Below are 19,365 nucleotides of genomic sequence, written 5' to 3' on the forward strand. Positions count from 1 at the left end.
TGACACAATTCAAGCCAGCTCCCTAGGTTCTTCCAAAATGGTGATACTTTTTTACTTTCCAATTAGCTGATCACTTTAAATCTCTCAAGTTAGTTTGAGATGCATGTACGAGTTTCCCCAAAGATATTTGGACAGGGGGTGGCAGGGAGATAAATTCACTTTCCTGGTTGTCCAGTTACCTGTGAATTTAAACCGGACGCTAGTGCCGATGAATTAAATACATTTTTTTTCTACTCTGCCCTTCATTTTTTGGGATACTGGCTTCCCTTTGTGCCCTGTTTTCACTGCAGCTGATCCCCTTGCTAAGTTGAAGTTGGCCACCCCAAATCCTGACAGCTGAAGCACTTGATTGATGAAGCGAAGTACCTGGCTTTGATTTTCCCCTTCTGATGAGTCTTTAACACTGCGATTACTGAGAAGGTTACTGAGGGAACGTGGGTGACTCAACGGAAGAAACTGCCTGGGAAAGGGTGGAGTGAACTGACTGTGCTTTCTCCTTGCCCACCACACACTTGCTCTCTGGCCAGGAACTTAAAAAATAAAATGAAACCTGTCTCAAGGAAAAGCACACAGACGGTGTCGGTGAGGTAGAGGAGCTGGTCTTCAAACCAAAGCAGCTGAAATGCTCTGGCTACTCAAGACGCCTGGCGCTTGCCTTTTCCTACTACTGCCTGCAGTTTTAGGGGCCCGGTACAGGTTTCCTAAGCGCTCAGTTCGGGTGGGTTTGCGCTCCATTCCACTGCAGGGCAAGACATCCGGCGGAAAAGCTGCAGCAAGGGCCGATGAACCCTACTCCGGAGATACCGAGGGTTCTTCAACAGTCTCCTCTACAGGTAATTTAGCTTTTGTGCTATGGGCAGAGGTTCTGGAGAAATGCTAAAGGTCAGGCATATTTTGTAGGTGTTGGCTATATGCTCCATGTCTTGCATTCCCAAATATTCAGTAAATAATAATAATAATAATAATAATAATAATAATAGGAGCTGAACCTCACTGAATGATGGGGGTGGAGACGCTCCTTCAGGTATACTGGGCTGAAGCCGTTTAGGGCTTTAAAAGTCAGCACCAACACTTTGAATTGTGCTCAGAAATGTACTGGGAGCAAATGTAGGTCTTTCAAGACTGGTGTTATATGGTCCCGGCGGCCACTCCCAGTCACCAGTCTAGCTGCCGCATTCTGGATAAATTGTAGTTTCTGGGTCACCTTCAAAGATAGCCCCACATAGAGCACATTGCAGTAGTCTAAGTGGGAGATAACCAGAGTGTGCACCACTCTAGCGAGACAGTCCGTGGGCAGGTAGGGTCTCAGGCTGCGTACCGGATGGAGCTGGTAGACAGCTGCCCCGGACACAGAATTGACCCGTGCCTCCATGGACAGCCGTGAGCCCAAATGACTCCCAGGCTGCGTACTTGGTCCTTCAGGGGCACAGTTACCCCACTCAGGACCAACGCAATCTCCTTTTTTTCTGGCAGGTCTGCAGGTGGGACACAAATTGTTTTGGTGTATCTTTTGGTGTAACTTTTAGGCCAGACTTTCTCAACGCTGTAGCTGAGATGTTGTGGACTACAGCTCTCACAAGCCCATAACCAGCATGACAAATGGTCACGGATGATGGAAGTTGTCACCCAAAGCACCTGGAGGATACCAGGGTGTTTTAGAGAAATGCCAAGTAGTAATTTAATTATGCCCTTGTGAGTTCCAAAACTTACCTCTTCCCCTAGCATAGAAGAAGACCCCACATTTGTTAAGTTAAAAATCGGTTCACTTACAAATCCTTCAAAGGGCCAGTCCATGTGGTATTCCATACATCCCTCGGAAAAGTTGCACAGGCAGTATAACTTGGCTTAGTTGCAAAGTGGTGAAAGTTCCCAAATCACTGGTATATAGGAACTCAAGAGAGGCTTGTTAGACCATGCGGCTGAGCATAAGCATAATAAGGCAGGCAGGGTGGGGGATAGGGAATTTGAAGAAGCTGTAAAAGTTGCACAAATGTTAAATATTCTCCCTGACTTGCTACCATGGTTGAATCTCCAGAAAGGGGCTTAAACTGCAAAGAAGTTGTTGAAATATTACAAATGGGCCATTGGCGACATGTTTGTGTGTGTGTCCTGCTTTCAGATTTTCTCCAGAATTGGTAACTTCATATTAAATGAGGGTGGCAGGACATCGCGAAAAACTTGCATGTGTGAGGAGTTCCAATCCCACAATAAACACTTATCTGAAAACACACTATTCCAATTGTGTCAAGCCTGTTGTGATGACCATTAGTGTAGAAATCATTTAAAAATAAATAAATAGCTCTGATATTCTCAATACTTTCACAGTGATAAAATCATTAAAGTCTTGACTGCAAACTTATACTCACCTGAGGGGAGTAAGCCCTATTAAACTCTTCTATATTTTTCTTAAATGTACTTCTGAGCAGGTCTAAAACTGCACCATTTTGTGCTACACATTACTATCCCAGGCAGGCAGATTTCTTGATTTTTCCATTTGTACCACACTGGAGTCCAACTTGTAAAAGAAAAGAAAAAATCAGGAGTAGTTTGTCAAAGCCTCTTTTAAGTCCAGCCACTTAATTTGGAATATTGTGCTTCAATTGTCTTGCAGAGGCTATATGCCGGAGTCGCCCCATAGACCTTGTATTTATAATAGACAGCTCCCGCAGTGTCCGGCCTCAGGAGTTTGAAAAAGTGAAAACCTTCTTGGCCAAACTGATTGAAGCCTTGGATGTGGGGGAAAGAGCGACTCGTGTGGCGGTGGTGAACTATGCCAGCACAGTCAAGATTGAATTCAATCTTGGGAAGTACTTTGACAAAGCTTCCATGAAGAATGCCATCTATCACATCCATCCATTATCTGTGGGGACTATGACTGGCTTGGCCATCCAGACAGCCATCAACGAAGTTTTCACCAGAGACGGAGGGGCAAGGGACTCGTCCCGTGACGTCCCTAAGGTGGTCATTATAGTGACCGATGGCCGACCTCAGGATCAGGTTCATGAGGTGGCTTACAAGGCTCGAGCCTCTGGAATCGAGATTTATGCCGTTGGGGTTGACCGAGCGGACATGGAGTTCTTGCGGCTGATAGTGAGTGAGCCGGTCAGTGAGCACGTTTCTTATGTGGAGACCTATGGTGTGATAGAAAAGCTGGCTTCCAAATTTCGAAAAACGTTCTGTGGTAAGATAATCACTACATGGTGATTACTCCCTTTTGTTTCTGCTGCTAGGATAAGGATATACAATCGTACCTTAGAAGTCGAACAGAATCCATTCTGGAAGTCCGTTCAGCTTCCAAAACGTTTGAAAACCAAAGCACAGCTTCTGATTGGCTGCAGGAAGCTCCTGCAGCCAATCAGAAGCCGCGGAAGCCTCGTCGGACATTCGGGTTCCAAAGGAACATTCACAAACTAGAACAATCACTTCTGGGTTTGTGGCGTTCAGGAGCCAAAACGTCTGAGTTTCAGGGCATTCAGGATCCAAGGTATGTTGCTAGGTAAATCCATTTCCCCCCCCCCTTTTTCTTTTTAAATGTATTATATTGTTTTATTGATGTAAATTGATTTGATATATCTTTTCATGATACAGCAGTATACAAATGTTTAAAATAAATAAATTCCCCACATAAAAACTGAACTGTGTCTCTCTATGAGACAGTTGTGCCATCTCAGCCAGGAAATGCTTAATAAGTTATTTGACCAGAGAGCCTTAAATGTTTTCTGTGGCACCATCAGACATAATTCTTCTGTACACTCCTTCCCTAGCTGTGGATGTTTGTGCCCTTGGGACCCACAATTGTGAGCAAGTTTGTGTGAGTAGCGATGGCTCCTGGCGCTGTGAATGTTATGAAGGGTACACCTTGAATCCGGACAAGAGAACTTGCTCAAAGAAGGAGTTGGAGGCTCCCAGAGGTAACACATTTTATGAGGAGATTTTTTTAAAAAAGTAATTTATAATTTAGTTATTAATGTAATTCTTTATTATCTATCCTAGCTGGAGAAGGTTGTACATCTGGAAGCCACGACTGTGAGCAATTGTGTGTGAGTAGCTATGGCTCCTGGCGCTGTGAGTGCTATGAAGGGTATATTTTGAATCCAGACAGGAGAACTTGCTCAAGGAAGGAGTTGGAAGCTTCTTCAGGTAACACATTTTGTGAGATTTATTTTGTTTCCTGTGAATTTTATCCATCTATTGTTCAACTATTACAGTCATACCTTGGAAGTCAAATGGAATCCATTCTGGAAGTCCGTTCGATTTCCAAAACGTTCAGTTCAGAAAACAAAGTGTGGTTTCCTATTGGCTGCAGGAAGCTTATGTAGCCAATTCGAAGCTGCGGATGCCCCGTCGGACGTTCAAGTTCCAAAGAACATTCGTAAACCGGAACACTCACTTCTGGGTTTGCGCTGTTTGAGAGCCAAAACATCCAAGTACCAAGGCATTCAGGATCCAACGTACAACTGTAATGTAATACCTTAACATCCATCCTAGGTGGAGAGGGTTGTGTATCTGGAAGCCATGACTGTGAGCAATTGTGTGTAAGTACAGATGGCTCCTGGCATTGTGAATGCTATGAAGGGTACACCCTGAATCCGGACAAGAGAACTTGCTCAAGGAAGGAGTTGGAGGTCCCCTCAGGTAACACATTTTATGTTGAGATTTGGCTTTTTATCAATTTATTATTTCGTTATTAATGTAGTTCCTTAATGCCTCTCCTAGGTCGGGAGACCTGTGAGCCTGGGATCCACAACTGTGAGCAACTTTGTGTGAGTAGCGATGGCTCCTGGCGCTGTGAATGTTATGAAGGGTACACCTTGAATCCAGATAAGAGAACTTGCTCAAGGAAAGAGTTGGAACATTCTTCAGGTAACATATTTCGTGAGATTTCTTCTGTTTTCTAAGTAATTTATCCATTTATTAGTCAACTACAATAGTACCTTGGGTTAAGAACTTAATTCGTTCTGGAGCTCTGTTCTTAACCTGAAACTGTTTTTAACCTGAGGTACAACTTTAGCTAATGGGGCCACCCACTGCCGCCGTGCGATTTCTGTTCCCACCCTGAAGCAAAGTTCTTAACCCGAGGTACTATTTCTGGGTTAGCGGAGTCTGTAACCTGAAGCGTCTGTAACCCGAGGTACCACTGTATTAAAGTAACTCCTTAATGTCCATCCTAGGTGGAGAGGGTTGTGCATCTGGAAGCCACGACTGTGAGCAATTGTGTGTGAGTAGTGATGGCTCCTGGCGCTGTGAGTGCTTTGAAGGGTACACCTTGAATCCAGACAAGAGAACTTGCTCAAGGAAGGAGTTGGAGGCCCCCTCAGGTATCACATTTCATGAAATTTATTTTGCTTTCTAAGCAATTTAGCAATTTTTTTATTCAACTATTAATTAACTTGCTCAAGGAAGGATCTGGAGGATCTTTCAGGTAACACATGCTGAGAGAAGATTTGTTCTTTACTAATTTATTAATTAGGTATTAATGTAGTTCCTTAATATATCTCCTAGGTCGGGAGACCTGCGGGCCTGGGACCCACAACTGTGAGCAGCTTTGTGTGAGTAGCAATGGCTCCTGGCACTGTGAATGCTATGAAGGATACACACTGAATCCAGATAAGAGAACTTGCTCAAGGAAGGAGTTGGAAGCTTCTTCAGGTAACACATTTTGTGAGATTTATTTTGTTTTCTATGTAATTTATCCATTTATTGTTCAACTATTAGTCATACCTTGGAAGTCAAATGGAATTCGTTCTGGAAGTCCGATTGATTTCCAAAACGTTTGGAAAACAAAGTGTGGTTTCCTATTGGCTGCAGGAAGCTTATGCAGCCAATTCGAAGCTGCGAAAGCCCCTTCGGACTTTCAAGTTCCGAAGAACGTCTGCAAACCGGAACACTCACTTCTGTGTTTGCGCTGTTTGGGAACCAAAACCTCCAAGTACCAAGGCATTCAGGATCCAAGGCACAACTGTAATGTAATACCTTAACATCTGCCCTAGGTGGAGAGGGTTGTGCATCTGGAAGCCACGACTGTGAGCAATTGTGTGTGAGTACAGATGGCTCCTGGCATTGTGAATGCTATGAAGGATACACCTTGAATCCGGACAAGAGAACTTGCTCAAGGAAGGAGTTGGAAGTTCCCCCAGGTAACACATTTTATGTGGAGATTTGGCTTTTTATCAATTTATTATTTCGTTATTAATGTAGTTCCTTAATGCCTCTCCTAGGTCGGGAGACCTGTGAGCCTGGGATCCACAACTGTGAGCAACTTTGTGTGAGTAGCGATGGCTCCTGGCGCTGTGAATGTTATGAAGGTTACACCTTGAATCCAGATAAGAGAACCTGCTCAAGGAAAGAGTTGGAACGTTCTTCAGGTAACATATTTCGTGAGATTTCTTCTGTTTTCTAAGTAATTATCCAATTATTAGTCAACTACAATAGTACATCGGGTTAAGAACTTAATTTGTTCTGGAGCTGTGTTCTTAACCTGAAACTGTTTTTAACCTGAGGTACAACTTTAGCTAATGGGGCCACCCACAGCCGCCGTGTGATTTCTGTTCTCATCCTGAAGCAAAGTTCTTAACCCGAGGTACTATTTCTGGGTTAGCGGAGTCTGTAACCTGAAGCATCTGTAACCCAAGGTGCCACTATATTAATGTAATTCCTTAACATCCATCCTAGGTGGAGAGGGTTGTGTGTCTGGAAGCCACGACTGTGAGCAATTGTGTGTGAGTAGTGATGGCACCTGGCGCTGTGAGTGCTATGAAGGGTACACCTTGAATCCAGACAAGAGAACTTGCTCAAGGAAGGAGTTGGAAGCTTCTTCAGGTAACACATTTTGTGAGATTTTCCGTATTTTTTGCTCCAAGGTACAACTGTAATGTAATTCCTTAACATCTGCCGTAGGTGGAGAGGGTTGTGCATCTGGAAGCCATGACTGTGAGCAATTGTGTGTAAGCACAGATGGCTCCTGGCATTGTGAATGCTATGAAGGGTACACCTTGAATCCAGACAAGAGAACTTGCTCAAGGAAGGAGTTGGAGGTCCCCTCAGGTAACACATCTTATGTGGAGATTTGCCTTTTTATAAATTTTTTATTTCAATATTAGTGTAGTTCCTTAATGCCTCTCCTAGGTCGGGAGACCTGTGAGCCTGGGATCCACAACTGTGAGCAACTTTGTGTGAGTAGCGATGGCTCCTGGCACTGTGAATGTTATGAAGGGTATACCTTGAATCCAGATAAGAGAACTTGCTCAAGGAAAGAGTTGGAACATTCTTCAGGTAACATATTTTGTGAGATTTCTTCTGTTTTCTAAGTAATTTATCCATTTATTATTCAACTATTAATGTAATTCCTTAACATCTGCCCTAGGTGGAGAAGGTTGTGCATCTGGAAGCCATGACTGTGAGCAATTGTGTGTGAGTAGCGATGGCTCCTGGCACTGTGAATGTTATGAAGGGTACACCTTGAATCCAGACAAGAGAACTTGCTCAAGGAAGGAGTTTGAGGCATCTTCAGGTAACATGTTTTGTGAGGACATTTGCTTTTTTAAAAAAGTAATTTATAACTTAGTTATTAATGTAATTCCTTATTATCTGTCCTAGCTGGAGAAGGTTGTGCATCTGGAAGCCACGACTGTGAGCAATTGTGTGTGAGTACAGACGGCTCCTGGCGCTGTGAGTGCTATGAAGGGTACATTTTGAATCCAGACAAGAGAACTTGCTCAAGGAAGAAGTTGGAGGCCCCCTCAGGTATCACATTTCATGAAATTTATTTTGTTTTCTAAGCAATTCAGCAATTTAATATTCAACTATTACTTAACTTGCTCAAGGAAGGAGTTGGAGGACCCTTCAGGTAACACATTTTGTGAGATTTCTTCTGTTTTCTGTGTAATTTTTCCATTTATTATTCAACTAATAATGTAATTCCTTAACATCCATCCTAGGTGGAGAGGGTTGTGTATCTGGAAGCCACGACTGTGAGCAATTGTGTGAGAGTACAGACGGCTCCTGGCGCTGTGAGTGCTATGAAGGGTACACCTTGAATCCGGACAAGAGAACTTGCTCAAGGAAAGAGTTGGAGGCTCCCTCAGGTAACACGTTATGAAGAGATTTGTTGTTTTTTAAATTATTATTTAGTTATTGATATAGTTCCTTATCCAACCTAGGTGAAGAGAACTGTGTACCTGGAACACACAACTGTGAGCAAATTTGTTTGAGTAGCGATGGCTCCTGGCATTGTGAGTGTTATGAAGGGTATACCTTGAATCCGGATAAAAGAACTTGCTCAAGGAAGAATCTGGAGGCTCCTTCACGTAATACATTTTCTGAGGGTCTTTTTATCATTAAAAAAAAAAAAAAAGTTTAGTGTTGAATTATTAATGTAGTTCCTTCTCTGTCCTAGGTGGGGAGAGCTGTGTACCTGGGACTCACAACTGTGAGCAAATCTGTGTGAGTAGTGATGGCAGTTGGCATTGTGAGTGCTTTGAAGGCTACGTCTTGAATCAAGACAAGAGGACTTGCTCACGTAAGAATCTGGCAGCTTCATTAGCCAGCACATTTCGTGATGGGAGGTTTTGTGTTTTTGGGGTTTAAAAATATTCAGCGATGTGATTTCTTATTTGCATTTGAATAATCTTATTGTTCTTCAAAACTATCTTGTAAGCTAGGTCATTATTATTTATTCCCATATTGCCGGTAAAGGAGGGCTGGGTCTGAGGGAATAGCATCCCCAAAACTTTATTTATACCTTGGCTAAAGTACAATTTGAGTTGGAGAGTTCCCCATGTCTCAGGTGACAAACCTAGCTATTATGTCACTTCCACTCTCTCTAAATACTTCAAGAGGGTGATTCAAATCATTTTTCAATTAGCGTGTCTTGTTTTTCCCCCAGTTACAAAAGTCTTTATAAACCAATCTCTCTCTCTCTCCATATATATATAATGGCTGTACCAGGTCATGCCACTTTGAGCCTCCTTGATAGAAAGGCAGTATATGGATGTGCTAAATAAGTAAATGAGTCTTTGTGAAGACCAAGTTACACAGTGTATCTCAACTTCCTCCCTAGCTAGAGAAAAGGATGTTTGCACAACTGGAGACCATGACTGCGAACAGATCTGTGTCGCCAGCGGTGACTCTTGGCACTGCGACTGCTTTGAAGGGCACACCTTGAATCCGGACAAGAAGACCTGTTCAAGTAAAGATATGGCAGCTCATTCAGCATATATTTAATGAGAAAGGGAGGGTGCAAGCCTATTTATTGCGATTCTCTCTCTTTTTTAAATAGTTCATTCTTCAGCTTTGGACGTCTGTGCTCCTGGAACCCACGACTGCCAACAAATCTGTGTTCCCAGTGGCAGTTCCCATCGTTGTGAGTGCTATGAAGGATTCACCTTGAATGCAGATAAGAAAACATGCTCAAGTAAGAATCTGGCCGATACGTCAGGAAGGAAAAGCATTGTGTTGCTTCTTTCCCCGCAGTATATATTTCAGTTTGGTTGAGAAACTGCATTCTTAGTGGGCTAACTGCCATTTTTCTTGGGAATGGTCTCTCTCCCCTTGGCTGCGTGCATGCCATGCATTTAAGGCACCCACCCCTCAAGAATCCTGGGATCCGTAGTTCACCCCACACAGCATCCGAACAAACTACAGTTCCCAGGATTCTTTGGGGTGTGTGTAACAGCTGCATGACAGGACGACGCTTACCCTTGAAGAGAGATGTACTGAGGAGGAAAGCTATGCTATCACGATATCCCTGTCATGGAGACGTTTAATGGTTTTCTGTCCAGGACATCCCATTTTGGGGAGCTGTGCTCTCCCATGGGTCATGTGACTCACATGGGAGCGAGGCCTGGAAGACACACATCCCGGTTTTGTACTGGGACATGCTGGAGGGCTTGGTGGCACCACCATTCACATAGCAAGAACTACCACAGAGATATCAACATTTTCAAAAGTAACTCAGCCTTTTAAAAAACAGGGCATCCGCAGTACTCAGCTAATTAGGGACCACTGGTTTAGATACTAATGTTTTATTTATTGTACCCTGCTCTGAGATTGCCCGTGGCAATGAAGGTAAAGGTAAAGGGACCCCTGACCATTAGGTCCAGTCGTGACCAACTCCGGGGTTGTGGCGCTCATCTCGCTTTATTGGCTGAGGTAGCCGGTGTACAGCTTCCGGGTCATGTGGCCAGCATGACTAAGCCACTTCTGGCGAACCAGAGCAGTGCACAGAAACGCCATTTACCTTCCTGCCAGAGCGGTACCTATTTATCTACTTGCACTTTGACGTGCTTTCGAACTGCTAGGTGGGCAGGAGCTGGGACCGAGCAAAGGGAGCTCACCCCGTCGCGGGGATTCAAACCGCCAACCTTCTGATCAGCAAGTCCTAGGCTCTGTGGTTTAACCCACAGCGCCACCCGCGTCCCATGGCAATGAACAGTGGGTAACAAATATTGTTAATATATAGATAACCGAAAGCATATGGTTCATTTTCTCCTCAGGAATAGCAAGAAGCCGTCTTCCTTCTGCGACAACGGAAGAGGCCTGTAAATGTGAATCACTTGCTAAATTTCACAAGCAGGCCACTTCATACCTTGAGGCAATATCTACAAAACATATCCTTTCTTTTGAGATCTTTTCAGTGGTGGATGCATTGCTGTTTCGTGTGCTTCCTCGTGTAGCAAACGTCTCTGCAAAATCTGATCTGCAACAATGTGATATGTTCCTTAACGGTTGACCACTAGATGATCTGTCCAAGAAATTAGAAGCATACCAGTATGGAGCAGAGCATGTCTAGAGCTGAAGAACCTGCTGCAATTAAAAACAATTCCTGCCTATTGCACTTTGCAAGCTTTTATTTCAAAGGAGTTGCTTTGTTGTTAAAAAAAAGAAGTGCAAATGCGTGTAGTGACGCCACTTGTGTAATGCACATAACTGTGTCTAATCAAAGAAAGTTCATTCTGCATAAAAATCAATGTTGTTGTTTTTATAGTCGTATGCACTGTGCAGTGCATATTTCTACAACTATATTTGAATGCGGTGGTTAAAACTAAATCTGCCCCTCTCATATCCAACCATTTATAGGTACAGATAAAGCCATATAAATAGTTGTGGCTGGTATGGTGCATTGTAAAAACTTTTCTGCATCTGGCAAAGTAGAATATAAATGCTATCTCCTATCTCTGATTTCGATTTAAATGATATTTCTCTGCCCTTAGAGACATATATGTCCAGTGGGACAAGCTGCTCCAAATGACCTTCAGGTCCCTTTAAACCCCATTTTTTAATCCAGAAGGACTCAGAATATATCAGCAGAATGGACTGGCTCAAATATCACTACTATGTGGATGAAACACAATGTACAGCGGAAGGTTAAAAGCCCCTGACATTATTTATCTATGGCATATTAATGTAATTTACATCTTGCAACCTTTCATTTTAATAAAGATCAGCATACTCTGGAAATGTTTTCTTTTCTATGTAGCTCTGTGAGAATGTATTCAATACATTAAAAAACAGGAAATTTGTCACTGTGAAAGCGACTTAGCCTATGGTTCATTGATTCAACGCGAGTTCTTATCTTAATATAGTTGTCCCTTATTCTCTATTACAGGCCCTTAAAATAAACAAATGCTTTTATATCTGAATAGCAAGTTTTGATTTTCCCACAGGGACCCTACATGCACTGCTTATTGTTCACTAAGTTAGGGTTGCCATATTTCTAGAAGTAAGAGTCAGGAAACAAAAGTCATTTAGCTTTCATAGAATCATAGAGTTGGAAGAGACCACAAGGGCCATCGAGTCCAACCCCCTGCCAAGCAGGAAACACCATCAGAGCACTCCTGACATATGGTTGTCAAACCTCTGCTTAAAGACCTCCAAAGAAGGAGACTCCACCACACTCCTTGGCAGCAAATTCCACTGTCGAACAGCTCTTACTGTCAGGAAGTTCTTCCTAATGTTTAGGTGGAATCTTCTTTCTTGTAGTTTGGATCCATTGCTCCGTGTCCGCTTCTCTGGAGCAGCAGAAAACAACCTTTCTCCCTCCTCTATGTGACATCCTTTTATATATTTGAACATGGCTATCATATCACCCCTTAACTTCCTCTTCTCCAGGCTAAACATGCCCAGCTCCCTTAGCCGTTCCTCATAAGGCATCGTTTCCAGGCCTTTGACCATTTTGGTTTCTTCAGGCAACATTCTCCTATTTTGCCGATTTTCCAAACTCCCTGCCGGAATGAAATCCTGCAGATATCTAGGAAATTCCAGATGTATGGCAAACCTAACTGTGTGTGAATATATGTTCATACCCTGAGGTGGGGAAAATGAATCGCACAGATATAAACTGAAGCAAGAGAGGAAGTAGACTAGAGCGTTCCTAATAAAGGCTCTGTGTCTCTGATTTTTGGATACTTAATGTCAACACAGAGAGATGCACTGAAGAAGGGAGGTTAAACCTGTCCCCTCCCACCCCCAAAAATAAATTCCTCTCACACAGCTGTCAAAGATGTTCAGGATTTGTATTAGATAAAAATAAACACGGGGAGTAGTAACTCCAGCCTCTGGGTGGGCAGACACAGAAGTTGCACCTGCACAACCAAGTCATAACTGGTCATACAGCTGAGCTCTCCCTCACCCCATTTCTCACTTTGTCCCTCTCCATTCTCAGCAGTCCCCACTAAAGTAAAGGTAAAGGGACCCCTGACCATTAGGTCCAGTCGTGACCGACTCCGGGGTTGTGGCGCTCATCTCACTTTATTGGCCGAGGGAGCCGGCGTACAGCGTACAGCTTCCGGGTCATGTGGCCAGCATGACTAAGCCGCTTCTGGCGAACCAGAGCAGCGCACGAAAACGCTGTTTACCTTCCCGCCAGTGCGGTACCTATTTACCGTATCTACTTGCACTTTGAGGTGCTTTCGAACTGCTAAGTAGGCAGGAGCTGGGACCGAGCAACGGGAGCTCACCCCATCGCGGGGATTCGAACTGCTGACCTTTTGATCAGCAAGTCCTAGGCTCTGTGGTTTAACCCACAGCGCCACCCGCACCCCCCAATACTAGCTTCCAAAAGCCAACCTTTAAGGGAGCCCATTATGGGGGGTGGGAAAACCTTTTGTTTTTGGAGACGATCACCCCAGGAAATGGTTCCTCATTTTTGAAGGTAGGAAGGTTCCCCACACCTCAGAAGCGATGGATGGAAATGAAAGCCATGATAAAAGAACAGGTGACACATTTGTGTGGAAAGGTGGGGAGAGAGAACCAAACTTTCCTCGAAACAAAATACAATGGTACCTCGGGTTAAGTACTTAATTCGTTCCGGAGGTCCGTTCTTAACCTGAAGCACCACTTTAGCTAATGGGGCTTCCTGCTGCCGCCGCGCCACCAGAGCACGATTTCTGTTCTCATCCTGAAGCAAAGTTCTTAACCTGAAGCACTATTTCTGGGTTAGCAGAGTCTGTAACCTGAAGCACCTGTAACCTGAAGCATATGTAACCCAAGGTACAAAAAAAATCCTTCCAGTCGCACCTTAGAGAACAACTTTCCTCAACATGGAACTAGATCAATTTATCCCTGAAATACTTGGCTGCCTCTGCGCAGCTTTCTCCTTGCATTGAGAACTCCACTATCGGTCAGTATATTCCACTTTTTAATGTGTATATCCTGTTATGGAATATCAGTGACCCTATTTAATCTGCCATGCCTAAATGTTAAGTTACGTTTACATTTAATATATGAATATCATTTAAGAAATAAATCAACCAAGTGCATTCACTGAATTGCATGATTCCACATACGTAAATTCATGTGCATTCAGTATTTTCTGCTAATAGATGAGCATATACAATATCAAATGTATAATAAGCCAGACACACCCTATTCACAGTGGCTTGGATCCTAACTTCCATGTGTCATCTGTTAAAAATGCTAGACGGCAAATATCCACACCTTCATAGAATGCGAAATACCTGAGACTAGGACTCTTTGCATTTTTTAATTGCCAAAGGTTTCTGCAGCCTCACTAGTTCAGACTTAACAAACGTCACTTTTCATAAACACAGCAAAATAATTAATGTTTTTGTCTTGTGGGTATCCCATCAAATTCCTGTCACAGATCGCCTGCCAAGTTTATGAAAACGTCTAGCTATTTTTAATTTTTTTTTTTAAGGCTTTGAAATACCTGATTCTGATACACATATTTTTCCAGTTTTTGTTCTGCCTCGCTGTGTAATAATTTAAGATCCTCCCCTGGTTTTCTCATTTTTTCCTAAGTGGTGGCGAAAAGCCCACAGTACTTTTTCGGAGGGAATATAAGGTGAGCTGAATTTAAAGGTTTTGGCTCTTTGTTTATCTTCACTGTCGTGGAATGCACCTAAGGCACAAAATAATAGGGATGGTCGAGGCTGCTTGTTAAATGTACATCTATCAGCCCCCTTTACCTGTGTATCGCATGAAGGGGAATCACTGGAAGAATGAGGCTGGTGCCTTTGCCCCCACTTTCAGTATTGCATAGTGCTGATGATTCCTACTCTGATTGTTCCATAGCCGTGGACATCAGAGGGATGCCTTGTGACTTCAGGTACGGGACCAGAAGTACAGCCCCATTCTAAGCATGTTTTCCCTCCCCGATGCACACCTGAAGAGCAGTGCCGGTTTTACATATAAGCTAAACAAGCTATAGCTTAGGACCCCACTCTCTTAGGGCCCCCCAAAAAAACTTAAAGGAAAAAAGCACTGGATGTACATTTCCAAAATATAAGATAAAATACATATTTTCTTATGTGCCAATGGCTTTAGATACCTATCAGGTCCATAAATTACCATATAGCATATATTCAACACAAAAAACAGAGACAATTTGTTGTTGACAAAGGACATATAAAGGGCCCCATTACCTTCAGTAGCTTAGGGCCTCATCAGACCTAAATCCAGCCCTGCTGAAGAGGGCTTTTGTTTTGCATAGCAAAACCCAAATGGCTTTAAAAGAGGATTGGACAAATTCATGCAGGAGAAAGGCTATCAGCGACCATGTTCTCCACTCCAGAGTTGGAGGCAGTAGGACTCTGAATGCCAGTTATGGGGAATCACCAGAGTGCTGTTGTGGTCAGGTTCTGCTCTCAGGCTCCCCACTGGTGTCTGTGGAAAAAGGATGCTGAACTAGACGGGTCGGTCTTCTTCTGGCTGATCCTCTTATGTTCTTTATCTTGCACAATACTTTGATCAGAGGTTAGGACTATAGTGGTACCTCGGGTTAAGAACTTAATTCATTCTGGAGGTCCGTTCTTAACCTGAAAACTGTTCTTAACCTGAAGCACCAATTTAGCTAATGGGGCCTCCTGCTGACGCCACGCTACCACCACACGATTTCTGTTCTCACCCTGAAGCAAAGTTCTTAGCCTGAGGTACTATTTCTGGGTTAGCGGAGTCTGTAACCTGAAGCGTCTGTAACCCGAGGTACCACTGTATCTTGTTTTGCGATGTGTGCCTCCTTGCCCTAAATTGTTTTTACTCTTTCCAACATGGCCCTGTTTCTCCTGCTTCAAAATCCAATCTTCCTGGTCACCCATCAACACTTGTTTTGTTTCAGAGTCTACAGATGAATGATATGCCTTTTGAATGATGCCCAAAGCCACCTGGGTAAGCTGCGATTTCAATCAAGACAGTGGTACCTCCGGATGTGAACAGGATCTGTTCCGGAGCCCCGTTCGCATCCTGAAGAGATGCGAAGAGACGCGGTGTCTGTGCGTGCGTGGGTCGCGATTCGCCATTTCTGTGCATGACGTCATTTTGAGCGTCTGTGCATGCGTGAGCGGCAAAACCTGGAAGTAACGCATTCTGTTACTTCCGGGTCGCCGCGGAGTGCAACCCGAAAACGCTCAACCTGAAGCAACTTTAACCTGAGGTAAGACTGTACTTTATTTTGCCAGTCTTTGATGAAAGCTACCCAGGGTTGCTGTTTCCAAGATAAAACTGCCTGAGATCACCTTTGGGTGAATCAAATACTCACAAATTGAGAGATACAGTGGTGCCCCGCAAGACGAATGCCTCGCAAGACGGAAAACCCGCTAGACGAAAGGGTTTTCCGTTTTGGAGGTGCTTCACAAAATGAATTTGCTATGGGCTTGCTTCGCAAGACGAAAATGTCTTGCGATTCCTGGGGTTTTTTTCCCCTCCCCCCTTTTTCCCAAGCCCCTAAGCCGCTTAACAGCTGATCGCTAAGCCGCTTAACAGCTGATCTAAGCCGCATATCAACTGATCTAAGCCGCTAATAGCCTTTTAGCAGCTAATCCGCTAATCCCTTAAGCCTTTAATAGCCGCTAATAGCCGCTAAACCGCTAATAGCGCTAATCCGCTAATGGGCTTGCTTCGCAAGACGAAAAAAACCGCAAGACGAAGAGACTCGCAGAACGGATTCTTTTCGTCTTGCGAGGCACCACTGTACTTTATTAACTACTATTAAAAACATATTAGTGGTTTTGCTCTGCATCTCTCTCTCTCTCTCTCTCTCTGTGTGTGTTTTAACTTATTCCAATTTTGATTATTAGATAATAACATTTATACGGTTTCAGGGAACAAGGAATCCAATTTGTCAAATAACAGCATTTTATAACAGACAATTATTATTATATAGTGACCTCCCTGGGGCACAAGTCTGGGCAGTGTGTATGGAGGTCCTGGGCTGCCAGATGACAAGACCCTGCTCTCTGTCTTGCTGATGTGGTCCACAGGAAAGCAGAGCAATAGGTCTGGCACCAGCTTAGCTGTGGGAGTTGCCAGAAGGAGGAGTAAAAAGGTAAAAGGTAAAAGAACCCCTGGACGGTTAAGTCCAGTCAAAGACAACTATGGGGTTGTGGTGCTCATCTTGCTTCAGGACGAGGGAGCCGGCGTTTGTCCACAGACAGCTTTCCAGGTCATGTGGCTAACATGACTGAACTGCTTCTGGAGCAACAGAACACTGTGACGGAAAACAGAGCACACGGAAACGCCATCTACCTTCTCGCCACAGCGCTACCTATTTATCTACTTGCGTTAGTGTGCTTTCAAACTGCTAAGTTGGCAGGAGCTGGGACAGAGCAATAGGAGCTCACCCTGTTGTGCGGATTTGAACTGCCAACCTTACTATCAGAAAGCCCAAGAGCCTCAGAGGTTTAGACCACAGCACCACCTGCGTCCCAGCCAGAAGGAGGAGTACAAGATAACATGCTACTGTCTTAGGGACTCCACTCCGAATTTGTGTAGGGTTTACCCCTTAGCCTTTTTCTCTCCCAAAGATGTCCCACAAGGCAGCAGAGGTTTAGGATTAGAGTTTTCCTTCTCCTAGATGGGCCACCTTCCCAGGTTGACGAGCCCCTGTTGGACCCACTATTGGTCTCGCCTGCCTCCAGAGAAGACATCAACAGTATCTATCAAAGCCATGTCAACTCAGGAGAGTGGTTTTATTTGGTTTTACTTTTCATTTCCAAGGCCATACCCATTTGGGTTTTTGGCTAGGACTGTTGTGTATACACTCTTTGAAAAGAAAAAGAAAAAAAGCAAGAGTTTCAAACCAGGTCTGGAATCTTATGCAATGGTCCATTGCTCAGAGTAAACGTGTCACTGCCATAGTAAACAAAAAGTTGGTAGTCAGACCAAAGTTCTGTGAGGTAGGACTAAGAGGTTTTTTTTTTTTTTAAGGCTCACATTTGTTCAGATTTTCAGAATAATTTACAGCTCATTTTTGCAAACCCTGTTTGCCAGCATGACCTAATGTGTATTTGAGGCTTCTTTTGTGGCCCTCAGGTTATAGAAGATAATTCTGCAGAGAAAACAAATCCTGGTTGACATATGTTCCTATAGAAACAGCAAAGGAAACTTGTGAATGGGCCAATAATTGGATTTCAAAACTGCACATCCACTGGTAACATGATTAATAAACTCAGCAGCACTAATAGGATTTGCACTCTCGCTATGTCAATATCTTACTTGTAGGGTTAATTTCCCTTTCCCACATGCTAATTTAACTCAATATAGAATCATTTCACTCCATGTCCCTGGAAGACAGTTCAGAAACTTCAATTGGTTCTGAATGCTGCAGCCTCAACGGTGTCTATGATCCACATTGCCTGATTCTGCTGCAGCTTCACTGACAGCCCGCTGAACTTAAAAGATCGTTCTTATGGGCATCTGAAGGATAGCACTGTAAGTTAGTTGCACTTAAGCCTCACTGTTTTCTTTCTTTTTTTATATAATAATATTTATTAAAGGTTTTATAGTTACAGGGGAAAAAAGTAAGAGAGAAAAAAAAGACAATAAAAAATTAACAAACAATACATCAAAAAAAATAAAAAGAAGAAACGATACATCAAGACAACAAGAAAAAACAAAAACATTTAAAAAACACATCCAATTTCCATATCTTTACCTTTCATTTACTTGTTTCCTCGACTTCCTCACACCTCCCTTTTTTGTATTCTAGTTCAAATTAGCTAATTCGGCAAATCCTTTCCCTCTTTCTCAACTTTTTGTTCTATAATTAATCTTGACACAATCTAACTTTAAATTTTCTATTTCAACCCATTAACAATCAGTTTTTGCTTAATTCTTTATAACATTTCTGCTAAAACCATATAACTTCATTCCAATATTCTTCTAACATTCATTAATTTTGCAGTATTTCTGTAAATATACTTTAAATTTTTTCCAGTCTTCTTCCATCGACTCTTCTCCCTGGTCTCGGATTCTACCAGTCATTTCCACCATTTCCATATAGTCCATCAGCTTCATCTGCCATTCTTCCCGGGTGGGTAGATCTTGTGTCTTCCAATACTTTGTGATAAGTATTCTTGCTGCTGTTGTGGCATACATAAAAATTGGCCGACCATGCCCAGGAGAAAAGCCTCTGGTTTCTTCAAGAAGGTATATTTGAATACCTTTTTCATTTCGTTATATATTATTTCCCAGAAGGTCTTAATCCTTGGGCACGTCCACCAAAGGTGAAAGAAAGTACCTTCTGTCTCAAGCCTCACTGTTTTCAATGAGAACTAAGTGATGATAGATTTGCCCTACAGCGTTCAATGGAATCTACATGCAACAGATTTACAGCGCAATCATCACATACCTGTAGGAATGCCTTCTCAGAAGTAAGCTCCACTGAGTTCAATGAAACATACTTCCAGTTAAGTGTGTATTGGAGCCTTAGCCTGGATCCAAATCACAGTTTAGTGAAGATAGTGTTATGACTCACAGCTGTAACCAGAGCTTTGATTAGAGTGGCTCGTTTGTTTTCATGCACAAAGGTGCCATACGTTCAGACAGTACCAGGATTTCAAAGGCAGAAATGATGTACGGGGGGAATTTCCGAGATGTGGCGAAAAACTGTGTTTTTTTTGGCATTTTTAT

General features: G+C 43.2%; 1 protein-coding gene across 1 annotated transcript; it reads left to right on the top strand.

Annotated features, from left to right (window-relative positions):
- Nucleotides 1-622: 622 nt before the first annotated feature.
- Nucleotides 623-11,746, top strand: MATN3 (matrilin 3; the record flags this gene model as incomplete). The annotated part of the gene is made up of 20 exons (XM_083432342.1): nucleotides 623-833; nucleotides 2,612-3,181; nucleotides 3,765-3,911; nucleotides 3,994-4,140; nucleotides 4,489-4,635; nucleotides 4,717-4,863; nucleotides 5,172-5,318; nucleotides 5,503-5,649; nucleotides 5,991-6,137; nucleotides 6,219-6,365; nucleotides 6,898-7,044; nucleotides 7,126-7,272; nucleotides 7,364-7,510; nucleotides 7,597-7,743; nucleotides 7,938-8,084; nucleotides 8,160-8,306; nucleotides 8,396-8,518; nucleotides 9,059-9,187; nucleotides 9,278-9,412; nucleotides 10,494-11,746. The coding sequence occupies 20 exons, from the start codon at nucleotides 623-625 to the stop codon at nucleotides 10,727-10,729; spliced, it is 3,462 nt and encodes a 1,153-aa protein (XP_083288468.1). The 3' UTR covers nucleotides 10,730-11,746.
- Nucleotides 11,747-19,365: the final 7,619 nt, after the last annotated feature.

The sequence above is a fragment of the Podarcis tiliguerta genome, assembly GCF_965153285.1.
Source record: "Podarcis tiliguerta genome assembly, chromosome: 3".
Lineage (NCBI taxonomy): Eukaryota > Metazoa > Chordata > Lepidosauria > Squamata > Lacertidae > Podarcis > Podarcis tiliguerta.